The sequence below is a fragment of the Chaetomium strumarium genome (assembly GCF_033439665.1).
Source record: "Chaetomium strumarium strain CBS 333.67 chromosome Unknown B0T15scaffold_6, whole genome shotgun sequence".
NCBI lineage: Eukaryota > Fungi > Ascomycota > Sordariomycetes > Sordariales > Chaetomiaceae > Chaetomium > Chaetomium strumarium.
In genome coordinates, this window is record NW_026944434.1 from 1,271,776 (window position 1) to 1,292,852 (window position 21,077).

General features: G+C 56.6%; 10 protein-coding genes across 10 annotated transcripts; 6 read left to right on the forward strand and 4 right to left on the reverse strand.

Annotated features, from left to right (window-relative positions):
• Positions 1–935: 935 nt before the first annotated feature.
• Positions 936–2,186, forward strand: B0T15DRAFT_576598 (uncharacterized protein; the record flags this gene model as incomplete). Its single annotated transcript, XM_062871038.1, has 4 exons — positions 936–985; positions 1,022–1,102; positions 1,185–1,683; positions 1,772–2,186. The coding sequence occupies 4 exons, from the start codon at positions 936–938 to the stop codon at positions 2,150–2,152; spliced, it is 1,011 nt and encodes a 336-aa protein (XP_062718973.1). The 3' UTR covers positions 2,153–2,186.
• Position 2,187: 1 nt separating this feature from the next.
• B0T15DRAFT_539475 (uncharacterized protein) lies at positions 2,188–4,328 on the reverse strand. Its single transcript, XM_062869735.1, has 2 exons — positions 3,158–4,328; positions 2,188–3,067 (listed from the first exon to the last, which is right to left on the reverse strand). Exons 1-2 carry the CDS (start codon positions 3,850–3,852, stop codon positions 2,560–2,562), a joined length of 1,203 nt encoding a protein of 400 aa, XP_062718974.1. The 5' UTR covers positions 3,853–4,328; the 3' UTR covers positions 2,188–2,559.
• An 869-nt stretch (positions 4,329–5,197) lies between these two features.
• On the forward strand, positions 5,198–6,658 carry B0T15DRAFT_266553 (uncharacterized protein). The gene is made up of 2 exons (XM_062863415.1): positions 5,198–5,402; positions 5,482–6,658. The coding sequence occupies exons 1-2, from the start codon at positions 5,346–5,348 to the stop codon at positions 6,373–6,375; spliced, it is 951 nt and encodes a 316-aa protein (XP_062718975.1). The 5' UTR covers positions 5,198–5,345; the 3' UTR covers positions 6,376–6,658.
• B0T15DRAFT_266545 (uncharacterized protein) lies at positions 6,626–8,177 on the forward strand. The gene is made up of 2 exons (XM_062863414.1): positions 6,626–7,444; positions 7,530–8,177. The coding sequence occupies exons 1-2, from the start codon at positions 6,875–6,877 to the stop codon at positions 7,953–7,955; spliced, it is 996 nt and encodes a 331-aa protein (XP_062718976.1). The 5' UTR covers positions 6,626–6,874; the 3' UTR covers positions 7,956–8,177.
• An 898-nt stretch (positions 8,178–9,075) lies between these two features.
• B0T15DRAFT_539480 (uncharacterized protein) lies at positions 9,076–9,719 on the forward strand. The gene is made up of 2 exons (XM_062869736.1): positions 9,076–9,224; positions 9,471–9,719. Exons 1-2 carry the CDS (start codon positions 9,112–9,114, stop codon positions 9,631–9,633), a joined length of 276 nt encoding a protein of 91 aa, XP_062718977.1. The 5' UTR covers positions 9,076–9,111; the 3' UTR covers positions 9,634–9,719.
• Positions 9,720–9,937: 218 nt separating this feature from the next.
• B0T15DRAFT_401537 (major facilitator superfamily domain-containing protein) lies at positions 9,938–11,601 on the reverse strand (the record flags this gene model as incomplete). The annotated part of the gene is made up of 3 exons (XM_062865116.1): positions 9,938–11,229; positions 11,293–11,420; positions 11,480–11,601. The coding sequence occupies 3 exons, from the start codon at positions 11,599–11,601 to the stop codon at positions 9,938–9,940; spliced, it is 1,542 nt and encodes a 513-aa protein (XP_062718978.1).
• Positions 11,602–12,841: 1,240 nt separating this feature from the next.
• Positions 12,842–13,771, reverse strand: B0T15DRAFT_266760 (uncharacterized protein). Its single transcript, XM_062863417.1, has one exon. It carries the CDS (start codon positions 13,633–13,635, stop codon positions 13,159–13,161), a length of 477 nt encoding a protein of 158 aa, XP_062718979.1. The 5' UTR covers positions 13,636–13,771; the 3' UTR covers positions 12,842–13,158.
• A 256-nt stretch (positions 13,772–14,027) lies between these two features.
• B0T15DRAFT_266799 (TB2/DP1, HVA22 family-domain-containing protein) lies at positions 14,028–15,742 on the forward strand. The gene is made up of 3 exons (XM_062863419.1): positions 14,028–14,266; positions 14,347–14,496; positions 14,556–15,742. The coding sequence occupies exons 1-3, from the start codon at positions 14,238–14,240 to the stop codon at positions 15,520–15,522; spliced, it is 1,146 nt and encodes a 381-aa protein (XP_062718980.1). The 5' UTR covers positions 14,028–14,237; the 3' UTR covers positions 15,523–15,742.
• Positions 15,743–16,021: 279 nt separating this feature from the next.
• B0T15DRAFT_402290 (mitochondrial genome maintenance MGM101-domain-containing protein) lies at positions 16,022–17,071 on the reverse strand (the record flags this gene model as incomplete). The annotated part of the gene is made up of 2 exons (XM_062865152.1): positions 16,022–16,292; positions 16,380–17,071. 2 exons carry the CDS (start codon positions 17,069–17,071, stop codon positions 16,022–16,024), a joined length of 963 nt encoding a protein of 320 aa, XP_062718981.1.
• A 1,308-nt stretch (positions 17,072–18,379) lies between these two features.
• B0T15DRAFT_266767 (biotin-protein ligase) lies at positions 18,380–20,791 on the forward strand. The gene is made up of 4 exons (XM_062863418.1): positions 18,380–18,504; positions 18,566–19,211; positions 19,264–19,857; positions 19,911–20,791. Exons 1-4 carry the CDS (start codon positions 18,468–18,470, stop codon positions 20,698–20,700), a joined length of 2,067 nt encoding a protein of 688 aa, XP_062718982.1. The 5' UTR covers positions 18,380–18,467; the 3' UTR covers positions 20,701–20,791.
• Positions 20,792–21,077: the final 286 nt, after the last annotated feature.

The following is a 21,077-nucleotide window of genomic DNA, read 5'->3' on the forward strand; positions in this document are numbered from 1 at the left end:
GTAGGATCTTGCGGCTGGGTCCAGGGGATAAAGACCCGTTGTAGCTATTCCAACGCAACCACCCTATTTACCTAGCCTTTTTCAGTTGCAGTAAATAGCCAGTCCTTTAGTTCGTCCTTGGTGATAGGAAACCACTGCTGTTGAACACTCTTGCCCTTGAAAATAACAGCTAGTAGGAGTAATACCCCTATCGCAGAGACGCACTCTAAGAAGGAGGTCCACGCACGCGAACCAGGGACATTCCGTTACACTGTATGTATATAGGCACTTCCAACTATTGTACCAAGCCGTTAATACCCTAACCTTCTATAAAGCCGAATTCGTCAAAGTTCCAGCGGTTAGCCGGTAAGATGTCCTTGATGGCTAGGATCTTCAGGAGTAGGAACCAGCTGCGGATAACCAAGTCAGTAGCGTCATTAATACAGGCTAAGTCGATCTTACGGCCTCGCTAGGTATAGAGGACCGGGTTCCTTCGGATAAACCGGTTGAACCAGCTCTTCCCAATAGTCTTTTTAGGTGCTCCTTAGGCCTGTAGAACCCGGCTGGCGAACTCCCGGATCTGCGCATGGGCTAGTAGGACACCTAGAGCGACCTAGGCTAAGACCCATCGCGTAAGATGATTTTCTTATACTCGGCTAAGTGTCTGTTGCGGTTCGGCCGCAGTTGAATGGGTCTGGGTACCACGAAGGCGGTCGCGAATAGTAGAGCGTGGGATGCCGAACTCACTACATGCGCAAAGCCTTACCACAGTTTCCATGCTGTCGATCTGCGGCGCAACCCGTCTTGGCTGGGTCTTGGCAACTCCAGTTATGTATGATATCGCGTCTTGCAGCATCGTCTGCCCGCGCTTGTTCTGATCTTAACTTTTTTTCCCCCGCTCTGCTAGACGGCGCGCTTGCCTTCGGCTTGTATATCCCCATTAACCAAAAGTGGACATGGCCATCATCGGTGGCTACTATATCGGCTACTGCATCCTCGCCGGACTGTGAGTCACGCCGCTGTCCGCCTTGTGGTTCATCAGCTTGTGCCTGGCACGCACGAAACATGATCCTGCGCGGGTGGGCATTGCCTGGATGAAGGCGACGTATCCGATATGGATTGTGTAAGAAGCACCCCGTCGCTTTGGATAGTAGTCAAGGCACATGACGGTCTGACGGACACTAACATGGTTTCTGCGTGTGTAGAGCGCTGGGACTGCACTTGGTCTGGAGCGCGCTGCGGATCTGGTTGTATTACGGGGACGACTTTTACTATGGCTACTCAGCGCGGGCGTTTAGCCGGGTCATCTCGCACCTTAGTAACATGGGTTCATTCTTCGAAGAGGTGGCCGAAATCATTCTCTTCGTCACCTTCGTCGAATTCGGCAGCGGCGTCCTGCTCTGCCAGAACGGCGGCCAGCCCACGGCCATCCGGAAGGCCAACCGCATCGCCATCCGGGTCTGGGGTGCCATCCTCTTCATCCTGTCCATTGCTCTGATGGGCGTTAACCATTCCATGATCGGTCGCTCCTATACCGTCTCCAGCTCCAGCGGATCAGACTCAGACAGCATTATCAACCGTATCATCCATCTCGTCCGCTTGGAGGGCGCTGTCGGTATTCTCTTGTGGCTCACGACCATTCCCGTGTTAGCCTTCGCTTCCTATGTCTTCCACAAGACCAAGAACAACTACATGCTGCGCAGGGTAAGCCCTGAACAAACCCCCTTCCCCCCCTTCTCCTCACGAACCCTCACCGCTAACCCTCTCTCTCAACTCTTTCTCTCTTCCACAGTCGGCCGTTCTCCTGCTAGTCGCCACGGCCCTCGACTTCATCCGCCACCTCATCACCATGGCCGTCACCGCGGCGGCCTCACTCGGCAACCCGGCCCGTTACGTCCTGTCCGAAACCGACGTCGACCCGGCGGTCCTCTACGTGATCTTCCCTTTCTTCCGGTTCGTCTTCATGTTCGTCATCCTCGTCCTCCTCCTCTCGCTCGCCATCCGCAAGAGCGGGCGTCTCTGGTCGAGCCCGCAGCAGCCTGTGCCGGCGTATCAACAACAGCAGCAGCAGCAGCAGCAGGGGGGACAGCAGCAACAGGTTGACGAGCAAAAGGGGTTGCTGCGACGCAGACACAGAGAGACTTCCCGCCCCTGGGTAGCAATACTAAGATAGTTAATGAAGGACCGGGGCATTCTTGGCAGTTGTGTGATGAGCCCTACCACAGTAGTACTTGGGTCCGTCGTGGGTTCCCGTTACTCGAATGGAATCCATACAATAATCAAATTGTTGTAGCAGGCATTCACTGCCGTGGGAAAAGTACCGTTCCTAGCATATCAGTTCGTTGTACGCTCCGTGCCACCCTCTCGACTCTCGAGTCGACGTACTCCAATTAGTCTAACCCACGGTAACAGAGGAAGTAACGTTTGAGAAGAGCAGATGTGAGATTGACAGTAAGTTATCTTGTTTCAGCGCCAAGATACCAAAATGACATGCCTGCATGTCCCCTCTCACACGGCCCGGAAAAGAAAAACAAAAAAGCAAAAGAAAGACACGCCATAACCTCTCACACTCCCTCACGATCACGACCCCGGTCGAACCCCGGAGACGACATCCCAGCCCTTTCGGACCATGATAGCCCCCTCCGTGGATCCCGTCGGCGTCGGCCCCCTCCTTCCCCCGGGACTCACGTCCGCCTCGTACCGCAACTCGCCGCTGCCCTCCAAGGGCCGGAGCTGGATCTCAGACGAGTCGTCGTTGTCGTCGTGCTCCTCCTTGGACGGCCCACCGCCCTTCCCGCTTCTTGCCCCCGACCGGCCGGCGCCGCCACCTCGTTTGCTCCGGAGAGTGGTGCTGCCGCCGCCAGCGCTGGCGTACTGGCTGTTGTCTGAGCCCGTCGAGAAATTGTTGTTGCTGTTGTTGCCGCCGTTCCGGTAAATCAGCGGTCGGAGGAACGGCACGCAGGCGAGCGAGAGCGCCACGGCGGGCTCGATGCCCGTAAAGATGGTGGCCAGCACGCCCGTGTAGGTCATGTCCTCGAAGTAGAGGTGCGGGAGCGAGGCTTGGCGGTAGATGGTCACGGCACAGGTCCTGAAGGTTGAGAAGGCCAAGAGAGTTAGGGAGAGAGAGAGAGAAAGAGAAAGACCGGGGGATTGAGGAGGAGGATATATAAGGACCTACATCCACCCGACACTAAACAAGCCAATGACCACCAGCTTCTTGAACGTCTTCATCTGAAGCCGGTAGATAAACGGCACGGGAAGCAACAGGATAACAGCTTCGACCACGACGTTGATGCCGCCGAGCCATATATAGAAGAGCCAGTTGTCGCCGCAGGTGCCCGGGAGGTACTTGTCCCAGTTGAGCGCGATGGGCCGGCACAGGAGCAGGGCGCCCAACACGCCGCCCGAGTTCCACAGGACGATGAGCAGGCCGACGACGCGGCAGGCGGTAACCATCTCGCGCACAGGGATGACACTCGTGTACATCAGCAGCACCGACAGCTTGCTGAAGCAGATGGTGAAGTTCCAAATGATGGGGAAGGCCAGGATTCCCTTCAGGAAGAGCATCAGCGTGTCCGGGCCGAAGCGCTGCACGATCTCGCCCCCGTGGAAGCCGAAGCCGCCGAGCAGCACCATGACGTACATGTCGATGTGCAGGCCGATGGTGAAGACGAGCGCGGCGACGATGCACACGTCGCTCGCGTCGAGCCGCCGGCGGATCATGCGTCCGGCCCAGAAGCGCAGGCCCACGAGGATGGTCGGGACGACAATGGCCAAGGTCGACGTCACGATCATGGCGACCTGGCGCCCGTTCTCGATCGGAATCGTCGTCTCGAGTGACCGAGGAGCGGCTTCTGTCGAGGCTATCTTCATTTCAGCCGTTCCGTGGGATGACTGGCGCACAGGTCAGGAGAAGGATAGGGGGGACACTGCCGAATCAACAGCTTCTGATTCATTTGCTTGTCGCATCCCATGCTCTTTTGTAATATTCTCCCGCTCTCTCTCCTGGGATGAGAACATCTTCAGCTCGGTCGCAAAAGATGGGGCAACATCATGCCGTTGCCACAATAAAGCAAATCTCTCTGCTGTTTCGTGTTTCTGTATATAGGTGCTTTTCTTGGACCCTGAACTGCTGCCCAGCATGGCCCCCACCGGGATCCGAGACTGGAAGTTGATACTGCAGTGCCCCAGGCGCGGGATGCCTCGCTTTGGGTTGCACCCACAGCAGCACACATTGGATCTCAACTCGCTTTCCATTTGGAGACCTCAATCCCAGTTTCAGGCTTTCAGCCACTGAATGAAAAATGAAAGTGAATGACCTAGCCACGGGGGCATTGCACCGCACCACGTGCGCCCCGAAGTTGGTAGGTATGCTGGATGCTCATCATCTCATGTTTGGGCTGTGTGGTATGCGGCCAACGACCAGACTGCTCGACGTTGCACTGCAGGTTCAGACTGCAGAACAACCCAGGAAGCCGGGAACTGAGCAGCTTCCGGACCAATCGCATGGGATAAACATACTGTACCGCTCGCATAATATGTATACTGTGTAACCTGTGCAGAAGTAGGCAGTCGAATGTTGCAAATATACAGCAAGAACGAATGGTTATGTTTCAGCGTTGGGATGGAGCCTGATTCGTGATGCCACCGCCGTCTTTCGCGGCCATAATCGACTGGCCATTGTGTGGTTGTGGCTGATCTCAGCGAGAAAGGCCCTCGCTCTGTTCCCGGCAATAGGGTCTCTAGGTCTAGAGCATCATGCTTGGCGCTGCGCTCCAAAGAGGCCGTTTCGTAACATATTATACACGTGCAGAAGTCTTTGGCCATAGCCCGTGGGAACCCAGGGACTCGGAGAAGAGTACCGACCCCGCGGCATGCCTGTTGCTGGCGTGGTTAGCCGCGTGGTGGTGAGCGAATCAATGCCTACATCACACCGTTCCCAAAATCATCCCACTTCTTGCCGTCCCTATTTCTTTTTTCATATTTTCAGTCGCATGGGGGGTTTCTCCTGCAGCAGGCTGCAGGACCTAGCTACGCGAGCTGATGAACTAACGGCACCGATCCAATGATTAGGGTTCTTTTTGGAAGAGCTTGGGGGGATTTGTGATAACTAACGTTCCAATAGGTTCCGTTGAATCCATTCTGCAATGCGAGCGACTGCATGCGCCACTGGCAGTCTGGGATACTGTAACTGGACTCGAGATATGATTTGCTACCTGCTATCTGGCAAGGGGGAGGATGGGCACCACAACAGATGTATGCATACAGGTACCAACTAACAACCTTGATATAACTGCTGATTTCGCGCCGTTGACTGCCGGGATCTCGGATCCAACGGCAGTTTTGACTGTGAGCAACACGCCAGGATGGGGTCTGTTCCAAATCAAAACAAAGCAAAAGTCGCCATCATCACGGGTGGGACGGTGAGTACTTTCCCCCCTTTTCTTTCCCCCTTTGTGCGTTCCAGAATCCAGAGCTGACCAGGCCACCTGGCCACGTTAGAGCGGCATTGGGCTCGCCCTCGCCCGCCATCTCCACGCAAAGGGCTGGCGGGTGGCGCTAGCCGGGCGACGGGCGGATGTCGGCGCCGTGCAGGCCGCGTCCCTCGATGTGTCGGGCGAGACGGCCGTGTTTGAGGCGTGCGATGTCGCGTCGTATTCGGCGCAGGCGGCCATGTTCACAAACGTGTGGGCGCGGTGGGGGCGGCTAGACCTGCTGATCGCCAACGCGGGGAGCGTCGACAGCGGGTCGTGGTACAACTTCCGGCGGCGCGGCGCGGGCGTCGACGACCTGCCACCCGAGCCCGACACCACGTGCACCGACACGCACCTCAAGGGCCTCATGTACGGCACCGTGCTGGCGACGCACTTCATGCGCCACAACACGCCCGCGCCCGGCGGCAAGATCGTCGCCACCAGCAGCATGCTCGGCGTGCACCCGTGCCCGACCTTCCCTGAGTACGGCGCGGTCGAGGCCGGCATCGTCCACTGGGTGCGTGTCAACGCGCCGCTGCTCCTGCGCAAGGAGAACATCACCATCAACACCATCATGATGGGCCCTGCCATCACGCCCGTCATGCCCGGTCTGGGCAAGGCCTTCCTACCGGAGCACCTCGTGCGCCCGGCCACCATCCTCCAGGCCTATGACCTGTTCATCGACGACGCCGACAACAAGCGGACGGGCGAGACGGTGGAGACGGCTCATGACGGGCTGTTCTGGTACGAGGCGCCCGAGCACAAGGCCGGGGCCCAGAATGTACGCAATCGGCTGGTCTACGAGCCGTGGTTCGCCATGATCCACGGCGAGAAGAGCGGCCTCGAGGATGCGCTGCAGGGGCCGCCCGAGGGCAACGCTGAGGATGCGGGCCGCGTGCAGGACTTTGAAGTGGGCATGTGAAAGCCAACGAAACAAGTCCAACAAGGGCTAGATTCAGGGGCTGGGAGCGAGAAGCGTGCAGGTGGTGTATGATGTAATACACGTACCACTATCATCTGGCGCCCACGCCCGTGCTTGCTTTTTCTGTCTCTAGTACCCCCACGTGTTCATGTACTGTACATACTTGTACACGTAATGTATACGACACAGTAGGCTCGACAGGTCGACCCTGATTGACAGGGGGGTAACTGGCCAGAACTGAGTTAGCGGAGGGTGTAACGGTAACCTTATCTCGACCTTGTTCCAACTTACCAGTACACCACTGTCTGGCTCTTGCTGGCCATCATATTTCCCCCGCCTTTCATCTCATCAATCCGCCCTTTCTTTTTCCCTATTTACTGCTGTCATAGTGACGGGCACGTTGCATTTGCTTCCATTTCGGCAAAGCAATCCAGCCAGTCAACGCGAGGAGGCCATCAAAGAGTGAGACTCAATTGAGGGTCGAGTTCATGACATCACCATGTCCAATGTCAAGATCATCGCTGTTACTGGCGCCACCGGCGCACAGGGCGGGGGCGTCGTCAATGTCATGAGGAAGACGCCTGGCTGGAGAGTGCGGGCGGTGACGCGCAACCCAGAGAGCGAGGCGGCAAAGAAGCTCGTGGCTGCTGCCGAATCCGATGGTGGTTCGGTCGAGGTGGTCCGCGCCGACTGGGACGACGAGGCGTCGCTCGCCCAGGCATTCGACGGTGTCGCCGCCGTCTTCGCCGTGACCAACTGGTGGGAGTCGCTCTTCTCGGGCAAGTCGCAGTGGGAGGCGGGCGAGATCGAGGAGCGCCACGGCATGAACCTCGCGCGCGCGGCCGCGAGGACGCCGACGCTCGAGCACTACCTGTGGTCGACCCAGCCCAGCGCCAAGCGCATGTTCCCCGACGGCAGCCTCGAGACCCCCCACATGGACTACAAGGCCAACGTCGACGCGCGCATCAAGGCCGAGCTGCCCGAGCTGGCCCGCAAGACGACCTACCTCTACGTTGGCTATTATCCGCAGAACATGGCGTACTTTCCGCTGATCAAGCCGTTTGAATACGTCAGTTTTTCTCTTTCTTTCTTTTTTTTTCTTTCTTTTTCTTTTGCCTTTTGTACTCCCAATTGTGTGTCTGACCTCCCTCCAGCCCGGAACCGGCCAGTACGTCCAGATACTAGCCACCAACCCACAGGCCAAGATCCTCCTGGCCGGCGACATGGCGGTCAACCCGGGCATCTGGGTGCGGCAGGTCCTTGCCACTGGCCCGGCCGCGTTCGGCAAGTACGCAAACGTGGCGCTTGAGCGGTGGTCGTTCCAGCAGATGATGGACAAATGGTGCGAGATCACGGGCAAGCGCGGAGCCCTGATCCCGGTCTCGGAGGAGGTGTGGACCAAGTTCTGGGGTCTTGCCGGCACCGAGCTGGCGTGGCAGTTTAAGTTTGGCGAGAGGTGTGATCCGTGGGCCGTCAGGGACGATTCCATCTCTCCCGAGGAACTCGGCATCGATCCGAGTGAGGTGGTCGGCTTTGAGGGTACCATCAGGGGCTTGGCCAGCAGCGGCTTGTTTGATTAATACGGTGGTGAACCTAGTTATCCGAGACGGCAAGGCCTCGCCGGGTATCGAGATGAAGGAGCTGTCAATTGCGCAGTACTATGCATAACTTACAGGCGTGAGTGGAAAAGCCCAATCAATTTGGCAACGCCACAGGATGATGATGAGCCCATCCGTAAATCAAACATCAGTAATAGAGACGGTACATGCCAGCAAACATAATTGTATTCACTTCAATCCGGGCAACTTGAAAGCTGAACCACGGCAACCAGGCGAGCAGCGGTGGCCGCATTGCAGCCAACGTGACACGCCGTGCTTCGTACCACATTACATGGATGCTACTGTTAATGGGCTCCAACCTGCCAGGCAATGCACACCCAAGGATCGCCACTTCTTCTGCCATGGCCCCGCAATTTTACTCAGGCTGTCCGTCATCGTCACGCCGGTATGGCTGACGCCCGTGAGATAGAACCTATGACCGAGGAAGGCGCTGGGCCGGAGATTTCATGTCGCTCTTCCTAGACTGAAGAGGGTACCTATTCTCATGAGAATCTGCCGGAGCAAGCATCCCATGCTTCCGGCGATGGAAAAGAATGCTGGGGTTCATGCTTCTGGGAGTGAGATGAAAGAAACGAGCTCGCCTAACAATGAACAGGTGTGCGAGCCGAGTATTACCGAGCTTCATGTCGCAAACTGAGCTCATATAATGACTCAGACAAAGGAATTGATGTAGAAAGAAGGAGGAATATAAGAATGAGAAGGAAGAGGAGGAGGATAAAAGAGCACAAACAAAACATTAATAAGGAAGATAGTGGAAAGCAAAAGAGGAAAAGAAAAAGTAGAAAAAGAAAGGGAAGAAAAGAAGGAGATAAGTAAGGGGAGAAGAGAGCAGAAGAGCTAGTCTATTAGTGTACTGGGGTTATCGTTATGTATGGACAGAATCTTGTGATATAGTCTGCGTCCTGTGAGACCGAGCATCATAGGCCCAGGAGCCCATCTCTTGAATATTCAGCAGAGACAAATAAAGCCTGTCCTGACTAACCAGCACCCGCAGCATCTCCGCCGCACCCTCGACCAGTACTATTACCACACCTTGGCCGACACGCGGAGGAGGGATGCAGACCAGGTTGTATCCCGCCACCAGACATTCACGGGCCTCCGACCGAGGATTACCACCATGGTCGATCCTTTTTGGCTTTGGGTGCTCGGCGCGACGGGTTGCCAGGTTGCCCTTGCTTGGCACATAAACAGGCCCAAGCGGAAGCTGTTTTGTTCAGCAGCTTTGCCTCGCTGAATAGCGGAGATGTAAGTCAGCAGGGGTAGACGTATCTGGGAGGTTGCAGCGGAAAGGTCCACTAGAGAGTATTGAATAGCACTGGGGGTCTAGAGGCCCAAAAAGACACGCATTCCAGGTTTCATTTCTGGATGGAAGAAGTAAATGCAGGGTAGATGGACGCACTGCGGCGCCTGTGGCTCAGTATAACCGCTAAACATTCATCCTTCATGGTACCAGGAAGAACATTTAGCAGGACTTGCCTCGGAAGGCCTGGTCGGCCGTTTCACCTTCCCGCTTCCTTCCCCCCTTGGTCCAGCTCACCATCAGACACTCCCTCGCTTGGCTAAAGAGGCTGAAGAAGGAGTCACGGGTCACTATGAAGATTATGCATTAGTAATGGGGCCGAGGATCAAGAGGAGTTGAGTGTCAGCCACCCCCAGGTACCATGCCTCATAAGACCTTCGATCCATCCACTTGGTTACCGGTCTTAGTCTCAAGCATTGCCAAGCAAGGCATTGCCGTTGCAGAGCCGGTAACTAGAGCTTCCATATGTCGCTGGAGGTTTTATCCGGACGACACCAACGCTTGTAGTCACACTTCGGGGTTTCCAATATGGGTGGGCATTGTACTATAGTACCAAAGCAATGGGGGAGAGCTTCCACATCTCATAAATGCTACAACAGCACGCTTCATACAAATGAACACATATTCCGTTACTTCGCGCCTCCTACGGCTTCCAGCGGAAGGCGGGATGCCTCCAATCCAGATCCTGGATCTCCTGCTGCGACATACCCGCGAGCTCCTCCTCAACGCTGCGGCCGTCGCGGCGCTTGTTGTCCCACTTCATCCAGAACAGGGTCAGGGTCGAGACGATGAGCACGGTGCAGCAGGCGGCCAGGTTGAGGCCGTTGCCGATATGGTAGTTGGGGCCGTCCCACGGCAGGTAGCTCCAGGTGGAGATGAGGCCGCCGACGTTGCCCATCATGACGTTCAGCCCGATCGAGCTGCTGCGGGCCGTGTCGGACACGACGTTGGCGCTGACCTGCGCGTTCGACAGCGGGCCGATGGCGAAGAGCGAGCTCGACAGGAGGAAGGTGGCGGCGTAGCGCGCGTTGGAGTTCTCCGTGCCCAGGAACATGCTGTAGCCGACGATGACCAGCGGCGTCGTGAGGATGATGATGATCTGCCGCCGGTCCAGGCGCCAGCTGATCAGGGGCAGCGCCAGCGTGAAGAAGCCGCCGACGACGTAGGGCGGCACGGTGTACAGCTGCTGCGTGACCGTCGACTTGTCCGGGTAGATGGTGCGGACGATGGTGGGAGCGAAGAAGGCCAGGCCTTGCACCGTGATGTTGTTGAGCAGGAACATCACCGAAGTCGACATGGTCACGGGGCTGAGGATGCCCTGGAGGAGCTTCTTCTTGTCCATCTTGTCGAGCACCTCGGTCGTGGCGACGCGCTCCGACTTGACGCGGGCAATGGCGAGGTCCTTCTCCTCTTGGCTCAGCCAGCGCGCTGTCTCGGGCCGGTCGGTGAGCGTGAAGAAGCTGATGACCGCGATGCCGATGGTGATAATGCCCTCGATGCCGAAGATCATGCGCCAGGAGTGCAAGCCGCCGAAGTGGCTCAGGCTGAGGATGCCCGAGGCCAGGAGGCCGCCGAACGCGCCGGCCATGGGCGCCATGACGATGTACAGCGACAGGCGGAAGGTGAGCTCGGACCGGCGATACCAGCGAGACATGTAGTAGGCAATGCCCGGTAGCATGCCGGCCTCAAACACGCCGAGCAGGAAGCGAACCCCGGCGGCCTGCGCGAAGTTGTGCACAAAGGCCGTGCAGACCGAGACGATGCCGAAGCCGAGAGAGATGGCCGGAATGAACCAACCGGGTCCGATCCACTTGCACATGATGTTGGACGGGATCTCGAACACGATGTACGAGATGTAGAAGATGGACAGCAGTGCGTTGTAGTCGTAGCCTTTCATGCCCAAGTCCTTCTCGAACCCGGCAATCCTGGCGTTTCCTGCGGATTCAGTGTCAGCGAGCGTGCGACTTTGTACATGTAAATGTATTGTACAATACATACCGATATTTGCCCTGTCAATAAAGCAGAAGAGATAAAGCAGCGAGACGGTCGGGACGAGGTACAAGTCAAGCTTCCTGCGGAGCCTGGCCTCGGCCTTGGGATCGAACTGGACCAGGGCTTGCCCGTACCTGAGCAGTTGGTCAGCATCGACTGCGTATTGTTTATCTCCGGGTCTTGACGTTCTCACTCGTCCGTGGCGGCGTGGCCTCTCCCGGCGACCGCTTCAAGTTGCGCCCCGCCGTGCGCCTCGGTGTGCTGGATCTTTGCCTTGTCCGAATCAGACGAAGGCGTCCTCTTCTCGTCGGCCATGGCGACGTCCATCGCGACGAAGACGAATCGGAGTCCTGGGCGGCCGTTGGTCTGGTGAGGGCGCAGCGCAGCTCACGTGGGTTCTGTCGGCTCCGATGATGGTAGAGAAATAGGGCGCCCGAGGAAGAGAGATACCTTATCCATGAAGGAGCGGTGCTGACTTGTGCTGGCGACCAAAAGCTTTATCTACAGGGGCCCCATGCTCCACGATGCTTTACCGTGCGCTTGACCCGGCCCTGTCCTCCTCCTCCACATTCCGCACTCAAACCCCCAGACCCAGTGGAAACCAGGTTCAAACCCCATGGGGAAGCACATGCAACCCCATCCAGCCCAAGCTTCCGGCTTTCGGTGTGTGGGGATACGGACCGTTATTGGCGTTCGCGGCAGTCAAGATCGGCAAAGCACTCCTGTCCGCTAGCTGTGGCCCAAAGCAGGGGGTGCAAGGTCAGTATGAGGAGCACCGAGGAAGAAATCCACAGCCTTGGCTTGGGCTGACAACTTCTCACGGCGGTATTGCTGCTTTGCGTTTAGCACGTTCTGCAGCCAAAAGTGTGCAACCCTGCGGTTCGCTACCGATCGAGCACAAGACATGGGATGCGCTCCCCTCAGGACTCAAGAGGCAAAGACTGCCAAGGAGCTGCACAGAAATCTACGCTTAAACTTGCCAAGCCCGCTGTTGGACCGGGTCCCACAGATCTTTGCCTGCCGGACTTGCACGGATTTGTTGTAGGGTAGCCGGCAAACGATGATGGTTGATTTCAATACATTGTGATGGCTGCATATGCCACTAGATGCTGAACAAGGTAAGAGGCCGGGCGATTGATGTTGGTTGTTTTACATACTAGTATGTCGAGGAGAAATCGGGGAGCCCTTCCGCCTCTACTGCTCGTTACAGGACCCACCTTCAGCTTCGCTCTGCACATGGTATCAGCTCTCTCCACACCACAATTGTGACCTCCACCGGGCCCACCCTTTCACGTTCACGGCGACCTGGATGGAGGCGCTTCACCAAGGACTCCGTTCAGAACCTCGCGTCCCAGGTGCCTGGTGCCTCGAGAAGGCTCCATGAGCCCGGTGCGACTGAGGCTGCCAGCCGGGTTCAAGCTAACCAAGTAGTGTAGCTTAGGTACCTTAGGTTACGAGCCTCACCTCGTCTGGACCTAGCGCTTCCGGTAAACCGCCACTACTTCGCGCCAAGATGCTAGTTCACCTTGGAGGGCATTTCCGAATACTGGCCGGAACCAGTTGCCGGCAATGGAGGTTAAACATACAACTGCTCAGAACACGCATAGCTTTCATTAGCAGGATGTCAGAAGCGGCAAGATCCACACAGCAACTGATTCCTGTGTACGATATCCAGGGCCTCTTCTAAGTTGAACGCATCTCGAAGCAGTCAGCAAAACGTTCCCTTTGCACCGTCGTTCTTGGACTGGTGGCGAGCAATGTTAATCTCTGAACCGGATCATGCCCTGAGTGTGTGTGGTCTGTCCGTCTGGGCACGAGGTTAACTCTGCTCCCATAGCAAAGGCCAGCACCAAAAACCATGAATTGTTTGGCTCAGACCTGGGGCTTACAGAGAGGTACATGCTTATTATTCCCACCATTCCCACAGTCTGCTCTGAACCGGAGACACGCCAGACCCATATACCCACCACTCCCTGCGTCTTTTAGGATTTCAGGTTGGGCTTGAGTCTTGGCTGTTAAGCGTACCCATATGCCAAAGAGCGAGGATGTTGGAAATGGTATCGGGGGTAAGCACATAACCCGAAGCAGATCCTTTAAGATGAACCCCAGCTGATTCACATCAGAAACCAGCACCCCGATTGTCACGAGGAATAAAGGGCTGGGGTAGGGAGACCAATCATGGCTGTTGGAAATCGAGGGTACTAGTAGGCACCACAGTATTACCTCAGTAGCCTTAAGACTCACACAGGTGTAATGAGTTCTCAAAAGATGAGAGCACTTCAAGGACGCGTCAGCAGCAGCAGACTCTCCACGTGAGTGGAGCCCTCCGGCAAACCACGAAGCAGCCATCTTTCATCCGAAAGTCTCGATGGCGTCCAGCCATGAGAACCTGGGCAGTTTGTGATGTGGAATAGAGATGTCTTTTATACACTGCAGCACGCATCTGTATAGTACACTACAAGGTACGTACTTCGTTACCCCACATTACGTCAATGCTCACCGTGGGGCAGTGGGTCGTCAGGTACTCGCAGCTCCCCAAGCAATGGATCTTGTATCCCGACGTCTTACCCTCTACAGAACAGATGTCGCAGAATCGGACCCTTGATTAGAATTCTGGAGGCCTAATATTGTCCTGAATACGTAGACGTTTTAGGCCGAGAGTTCTGCGACCGCAAACAGCCCAACGTGCCGTCTTTCTCCATGCCCAACTGGGTGGAGCTCTCCGCATTCGGCCCCTGTCCGGAGCTCCCATCAGCTGGCCTTGCTCCTGTGCTGCACCCCTCCCTGCTTTTGTCCGCCGCCCATTTCATTGACGTCGGAGGCCCTTTAACAACCATCGAGCCGCATAACGTACGACGGCATCGGGCCTCATTTGTCTGCATGCTCCCTATTACACAACACCCCTCCGGATAGCACTCTGGACCTTCGCCGTCCGCGACGGGGCTGATACGATGTTCGACATCTTCGCGAAACTGCTCTCGTGCGTCTTGTTACTTCCACTTCGTGATGACGTCTCAATCGGTTGACCTTGGAACTGACTGTGTCTCAAACCCATAACAGCTCCATCGCGTCCTTCCTCTTCCCGCTCTTCGCCAGCTATAAGGCTCTCAAGACTTCAGATCCCTCTCAGCTTACACCATGGCTGATGTACTGGGTTGTTCTTGCCTGCGTGCTTCTCGTTGAGTCGTGGACGGAGTGGATCCTATTCTGGTCCGTTTCCCACTCGCTACGCGGGTTTCTACCTTTCACCGCCTAACAGTTACGACCAGGATCCCCTTCTACGCCTACATCCGCCTCCTATTCCTTCTCTACCTCGTGCTCCCACAAACCCAAGGCGCCCGCCTGATCTACGAAGAATATATCCACCCCCGCCTCGAAGAGAACGAGACCGCCATTGAAGAGTTCATCGCCTCCGCGCACGACCGCCTCCGCAGCGCGGGCATCGCCTACCTCAAGCGCGCAATCGAGCTGCTCAAGACCAACGTCCTCGGCCTGCCGCCCTCGGCCGAACCCGCCGCCGCGCCCGAGCCCCAGAGCGCACAATCCTACACGCAGTCTCTTCTCGCACGCTTCACCCTGCCCACCCCGAAATGGGCCACCACCACCCCGGCTTCAGGCACAGCCCCTGGTGCTGCCGGCCTGACAAACGACTTCTACAACCTGCTCGCCTCTGCCGTCTCTGCCGCTGCCACCACCTTCCCAACCTCCTCCGCCGCAACCAAACCCTCCGCATCCGCCCCCGAGGCAGAGAGCAGCAGCAGCAGCAGCAGGGGCATCATCCCGGAATCAGTCCGCACCGCCTCTGCCGCGGCCCGCATGTCCTTCATCCGCGCCCAGCGCGAGCGCCTGCGCATCGTCATGTCGGCGCTCGACAAGGAGGAGGCGGATGCCGTTGAGACGGCGCGACGTCAGGAACAGCAGCAACAGCAGCAGGGTTCCGGCCTGGGTGTTGGGGGGCAGCGGAAGAGTCTCAGCGAGCAGAGTGTTGGCTCCACGAGCGGCTTGAGCCTGAGCAAGAGCCGGAGCGAGGGCGATTTTGAGAAGCTGGAGGCCTTTTCGAGCGGGGCGGAGGAGGAGGACTTGGAATTCAGGGAAGATGTGGATGTTGATGCGACGCCTGTTGAAGGAGTCAGGAAGAGGGGTGGGGGCCAGAGTTGGATTGCCTGGGGTTGGGGAGGAGGTAGTGGTGGCGGTGGCGGGGGTGAAGGGGGGAGGAGTTCGGGGATGGAGAAGTAAGGGTTCTTTCCGGTCGGTAACGTCGTTGTTTGGTTTTGGGTAGTCGCGGAGATATGGGACGATATTTGTATGTGGTAAAAGAGGTACGTGCACAATGGTCATGGGATATGGATGGGCCTGGCGTTTTTGTGGTTATCTCCATCGTTACGTCTGGGCACAAGTGGTATCTAGACACGGCCCCCATGGCTTTCGTTTCATGGCTGGCAATCCCAGGCGGCTAGAGCGACGATTCAGGAGGATGATTAGAAGCAGCTCTTAGAATGAATGACTCCGAGTCAAAATTGTGCTTGGTACCGGGTTGACACCGTGAATGGTCCTTATATGCGCTTGAGTTTTGTCTAGCATGTTACACTGTTTGTACTGTACAACCGGCCGTCAATCGAGACCATGAGATGTGTGATACAGGTTCCTTCTACACTGAGCTGAATAAAGCCCGGTAATGTGTTCCGGCTGTCGCTTTATACCTTTCTACGAAGAAAGTCAAGCCTTCGGCTCGCCATTACCGCTTCACCGCTTGATAAGGATACGCCGGCTCGGTGTCCTTGCGCGTCCAGATCTGGCGGCGCTTCTTGGTCGCGACATGCTCGACCCAGATCTCCTGGCAATGGGCCTTCTTAAAATCGCGGATGAAGCGCGGATCCCACAGCTCGGACGCGATGCCCAGGTCCTTGCAGCAGCGCAGCAGCGCGTTCGATTTGCACCCTTCGCCCGCCGTCGGGATCGTCTCCTCGGAGAAATACTGGCACTCGCCGCGCGCTTGGGCGATAAATCTGCGTTTATTCCATCAGCACTTCGTACCTCGACGGGGTAGTAGAGGTGGGGGGGGGGGGGGGGGGGGGGGGGTGTCGTCAATTTACCGGCCATGCACAACGAGCGCAAACTCCCGCGTCACCACCTTCTCCCCGACCACCAGCTCCCCCCTCGGCGCCAGTCCCCAGCCGCCGGGCCCAAAGGCCTTGTTTAGAATCCGCCGGTACTTGATTTCAGGCAGATAGATGATCCCATCCGGCTTGATCTCAATGTCGAGCGGATCGATCGACTGCATCAGCACGGAGGCCGTCTCCGGGCTGAAGGGCGTTGTGGAGAGCCCGTGGAACGACGAGGACCAGTCGATGGTTGCTGCGCCGTTGCCGTTGCCGCCATTCCCGCCGCTTCCGCTTATCGCCGCGGTAAATGCTGAGGAGCCCACAGGGCTGCTGCTGCTGTTTTCGGTGGTCGGGATCTGCGCCGCGAGCAGCGGGTCGACATCCGCGACGGTCGCGGCGGGGAGGATGGCGGCTTGCGGGTCGATGACGCCGTTCACTTCGCTGCTGGGTGCGGCTGGGTTCTTCGGCCCCTGTGGCACTGCTGGGGCTGCTCGCCGGGCGGCAGCTGGGGCTGGTGAGGAGGATGCCGTGGAGGTTCTGTGTTTGGCGACATAGGACGAAGAAGACGCGGCACGGACATGTCGTATGAGGCGAGGTGATCGTTGGTTAAGAATACCAGGGCATTGTAGGCTTTTTGATGCCGCCTGCAATGGGCGGCACGCCTGAAGAGCTCGGGATCGCATCGTTCTGTAATGCTGCGGGAGAGTGTTGGAGGTTGTCGCTGCGGAAATTGTCCCCTGTCGTTATCGTTAACGTTATCGAGATGGGAGCTTGGACCTTGGGGAGTCTTGGCAATACTCCGTACGTATTCCGTACAAGGGTCTGGCATTGTTGATTTCAGTACGGGCCTGGAATCTGTCGATTACGAAGTACGTCTGACAAGCAGCCCGAGTTGTCAGTTGTAGCGGGTCAATATCGCGAAGATACAAACTGCGGCCTGGACTTTCTTGGAGTGTTTCAAATATTACTCGTTATTTCCGGAAAGTGCCCGTCATGCCGAAGCCACGGCCTGGGGTAGAATGTTCATTGCAGTGAGCCCTCGGCGGATATTTACACGGCCCATATGTGTTATTACGCAGGTCAGTGCATGTTTACACAACCCATCCTCGGTAATTTCAAATGGTGGTCGGTAGGTAGTATTTACACAATCCTCAGTCAGTAGTAATACACAGATCGTTCAAATGATCGATGGCCGGAAAGAGTTACAGCAGAGCGATGCGATTTGAGTAAACTGCCAGTGTATCGCCCGAGTTCATCTCAGGATGTTATGTGGATGGCTTCATGCGCACATCGCGGTTGAGTGAGTTATGCATCCTTCGTGTCGGTGCGCTTGTCGTTCCCCTGAATCTTCCAGCACTGTTTGAACCTCTCCATCTGCCCCGCGCCGTCGTGTGTTAGCCAGTCACACGATTCCTGACTGCACGTAGAGGATTCAGTATACCTCGTCTTTACAAGCTCTCCAGTCCTTCTTCTCATAGTAGCAGTCTGTCAACTTCGCATTTTCGTCTGTAATGGTCTCGGTTAGCTACGAAATTCTCCTGAGCTCGGCGGTGCGAGATTTCCGGCAACCTCCGAGGCTCTTGCCTCCCCAAATGTCTCAACAATCGGTGACCCTTTTGGGGGAGCGGATCCCATAGACGTACCTGCACAGCCGGTGCTGAATATGCGCTTATCCCTGTAGAAATACATCGCCGGATGAGCACGGCATCTTGCTTTTTGGGTGAAAAGGAGGTTGATATAGAGAGGCTCCGTAGCGGAAGGAGTGACTTGTTCCCGTCTCACGTCAGGGCCGCCTCTCGACTTGGACTTCACTCACCACTCATCCGGCTCGTCGTCGTCCTGCTGAACAGCAGGGGTCGGCTGCTCTGCCTTTGGCTGTGTGCCCTCCTTCGACGTCGTTGATCCCATTGCGGCGGGAGACACGAGACGCTTGGCTAGGATTTGCTATTGGAAAAATTACTTTGGGCATGTCAAGTTGATGAATCAGAGGAGACACATTTCGGTCATATTTATTTGCGCATTTGGGATTCCCAGTCAACACAACAACCAATCCAACCCCTGGCGATCTGCGAAACCGGAATGGCCTCACAAAAGCTCAACGTCCTAGTGTACACAGGTATGTGTGCCGTTTTATTAATAACGTCCCTACTAGTAAATCTAGACTGATTTTGGCCCAGGCACCGGATCGACGCTAGAATCTGTCCGGCACTGCATTTACTCGCTGCGGCGAGTATTGGGTCCTAATTATGCCGTGAACCCCATCACGGAGTCGTCCTTGCTCAAGGAGCCTTGGGCTCCCACATGTTCGCTCCTAGTCTTCCCTGGTGGTGCTGATCTTGGCTATTGCCGCGCTCTTAATGGTACCGGCAACCGCCGCATCACTCAGTTTATCCGCGGAGGAGGAGCCTACCTGGGATTCTGTGCCGGTGGATACTATGGCAGTCGCCGCTGCGAGTTCGAGGTCGGAAATCCTGAGATGGAAGTCGTTGGCAGCCGAGAGTTGGCTTTCTTTCCGGGGACCTGCCGCGGTGGCGCGTTTAAGGGATTCCGCTACCACAGTGAGAACGGCGCAAAGGCTGCCAGCATCTCCGTGGCCCAGGCAGCCTTCCCCAAGTCACCTGCGCTTCCTGATACGTTCAGGTGTTACTATAACGGCGGCGGAGTATTCGTGGATGCCGACAAGCTCGCGGCCGCCTCTGGCGATATCCAAGTGCTTGCTGAATATGTCGAAGATATTGCAGTCGAATCCGGTACCGCCAAAGCCGCGATAGTGTACTGTAAAGTTGGCAACGGCACCGCGATCCTCACGGGGCCCCATCCCGAGTAAGTAGCTCACTCACTCAGCCTGTCCCCAAGATATCGCTAACGTGGGCAGATTTGACGCTGTCAACCTCAGCCATCAATCTGACGTCCCTGGATATGACGGTCTCATTGATGCCTTGAAGGCGGATGAAGAATCCAGAACGTCCTTCTTGAAGGCCTGCCTCACAAAGCTCGGTCTGGAGGTCAGCCTAGAAGTATGCCCCGTGCCGGGTTTGTCCAAGTTACATCTCTCTGCGCTTCATCCCACCGAAGTCGGGGAGATTCTATGCTCGCTTGACGAGATCATCACCAAAGAAAACGGCGAGGACTACATCAAGGGCTACAACGACCTCTTCCACCTTGAGAAGCCGGATTCAAGGTGGTCGATGGCGGCCCTGAGTGAAGCTCTGTCCAGCGAATTCGAGGCATCGAAGAAAGGCACTGGCCGCGAATCTCCCGATCCCACCGCCGACTACAGCAGAATTGTCAAGCGCATTGTTTCCCATGAGGATGCGTGGCCGGATCCTAAGGAGACTCCGTACTTTAACCACGCCGTGCTCTACTCGAGTCTTCGGGAGTTCAGAGCGAGGGAGCCGGAAGCGGAATCATGGGGCAACGTGTTGATGTATGGCGAGGTCGTCACCAGCACCAACACTCTGCTCGAGAAGTGAGTGGTCCTTCACCTAGATGCGCTCGTTGACTAACACGAACCCCCGCCAGAAACTACAATTTCCTCTCCAAGCTGCCCACAGGCTTCACCCTCGCCGCAACAACGCAGGTCGCTGGCCGTGGTCGAGGCGCAAACACCTGGGTAGCGCCCCCAGGTCAGCTCATCATGTCGACTGTCATCAACCATCCTGCACATTTCGCGGCATCGCGGCCCATCGTCTTCATCCAGTACCTCGCCGCTCTGGCCATTGTCGAGGCAGTGAAGTCGTACGACGAAGGCTACTCGGATATGCCCATCAAGATCAAGTGGCCCAACGATGTCTACGTGAGGGATCCCAAGAAGCCGAACGAGGTCTCGTACGTGAAAGTCGCCGGCATCCTGGCAAACTGCGCCTACTCGTCGGGGAACTATCAGGTGGTCCTCGGCATTGGCATCAACACGAACAACGGCCGGCCAACTACCAGCCTGGACGCCGTGCTGCCGCTGATCGGCCGCAGTAGAAGGCTGGAACCGTTCCGCATCGAACGGCTGCTCGCCCGCATCCTGACCCGTCTCGAAGTCCTATACGCCGAGTTCTGCCGCAACGGGTTCTCGCGAGAGCTCGAGGGCAAGTACTACCAGCACTGGCTGCACACCAACCAGATCGTGACGCTGGAGGCTGAGGGCGGCGTCAAGGCGCGAGTCGTGGGCATTACCAGGGACTGGGGCATGCTGATGGCGCAAGAGGTGCTCGACGACGGAATCAATGGCGCACTGAGGGCGACTGGGAAGGTGTGGGCGCTGCAGAGCGACGAGAACAGCTTTGACTTTTGGAAGGGGCTTGTCAAGAGGAAAGTCTGAGACTTGCTGCGCTGTACTTGACCTAAAGTATGAAGCGTCGAGGTGCGACTCGTGCTGTAAGGATTAGCAACGTAACAAAGGGGATTTATGCAGGAGCGAAGGTTATAGAGCCTTGTGAGTCGGCATGTACTGTCCACCAAGGCACGTGTTACATCGATGTGACAGGTGAGTTGCAGCATGTATGGTAAGCTGGGATGGGAAAACGAGGCAGACAGGATACTTGACTAGGTGGTCCAGCATACCTTACATTTGTGCCCCTTGTTATTACCACCGCCCGCATCAGGTTCGAGAACCTAGACGTCCTGGTGCCATGCGATTGACCCAGCCTTCTGCAGATGATCAGTTCAAATCTAATAAGTAAAAGTTACCATACAAAC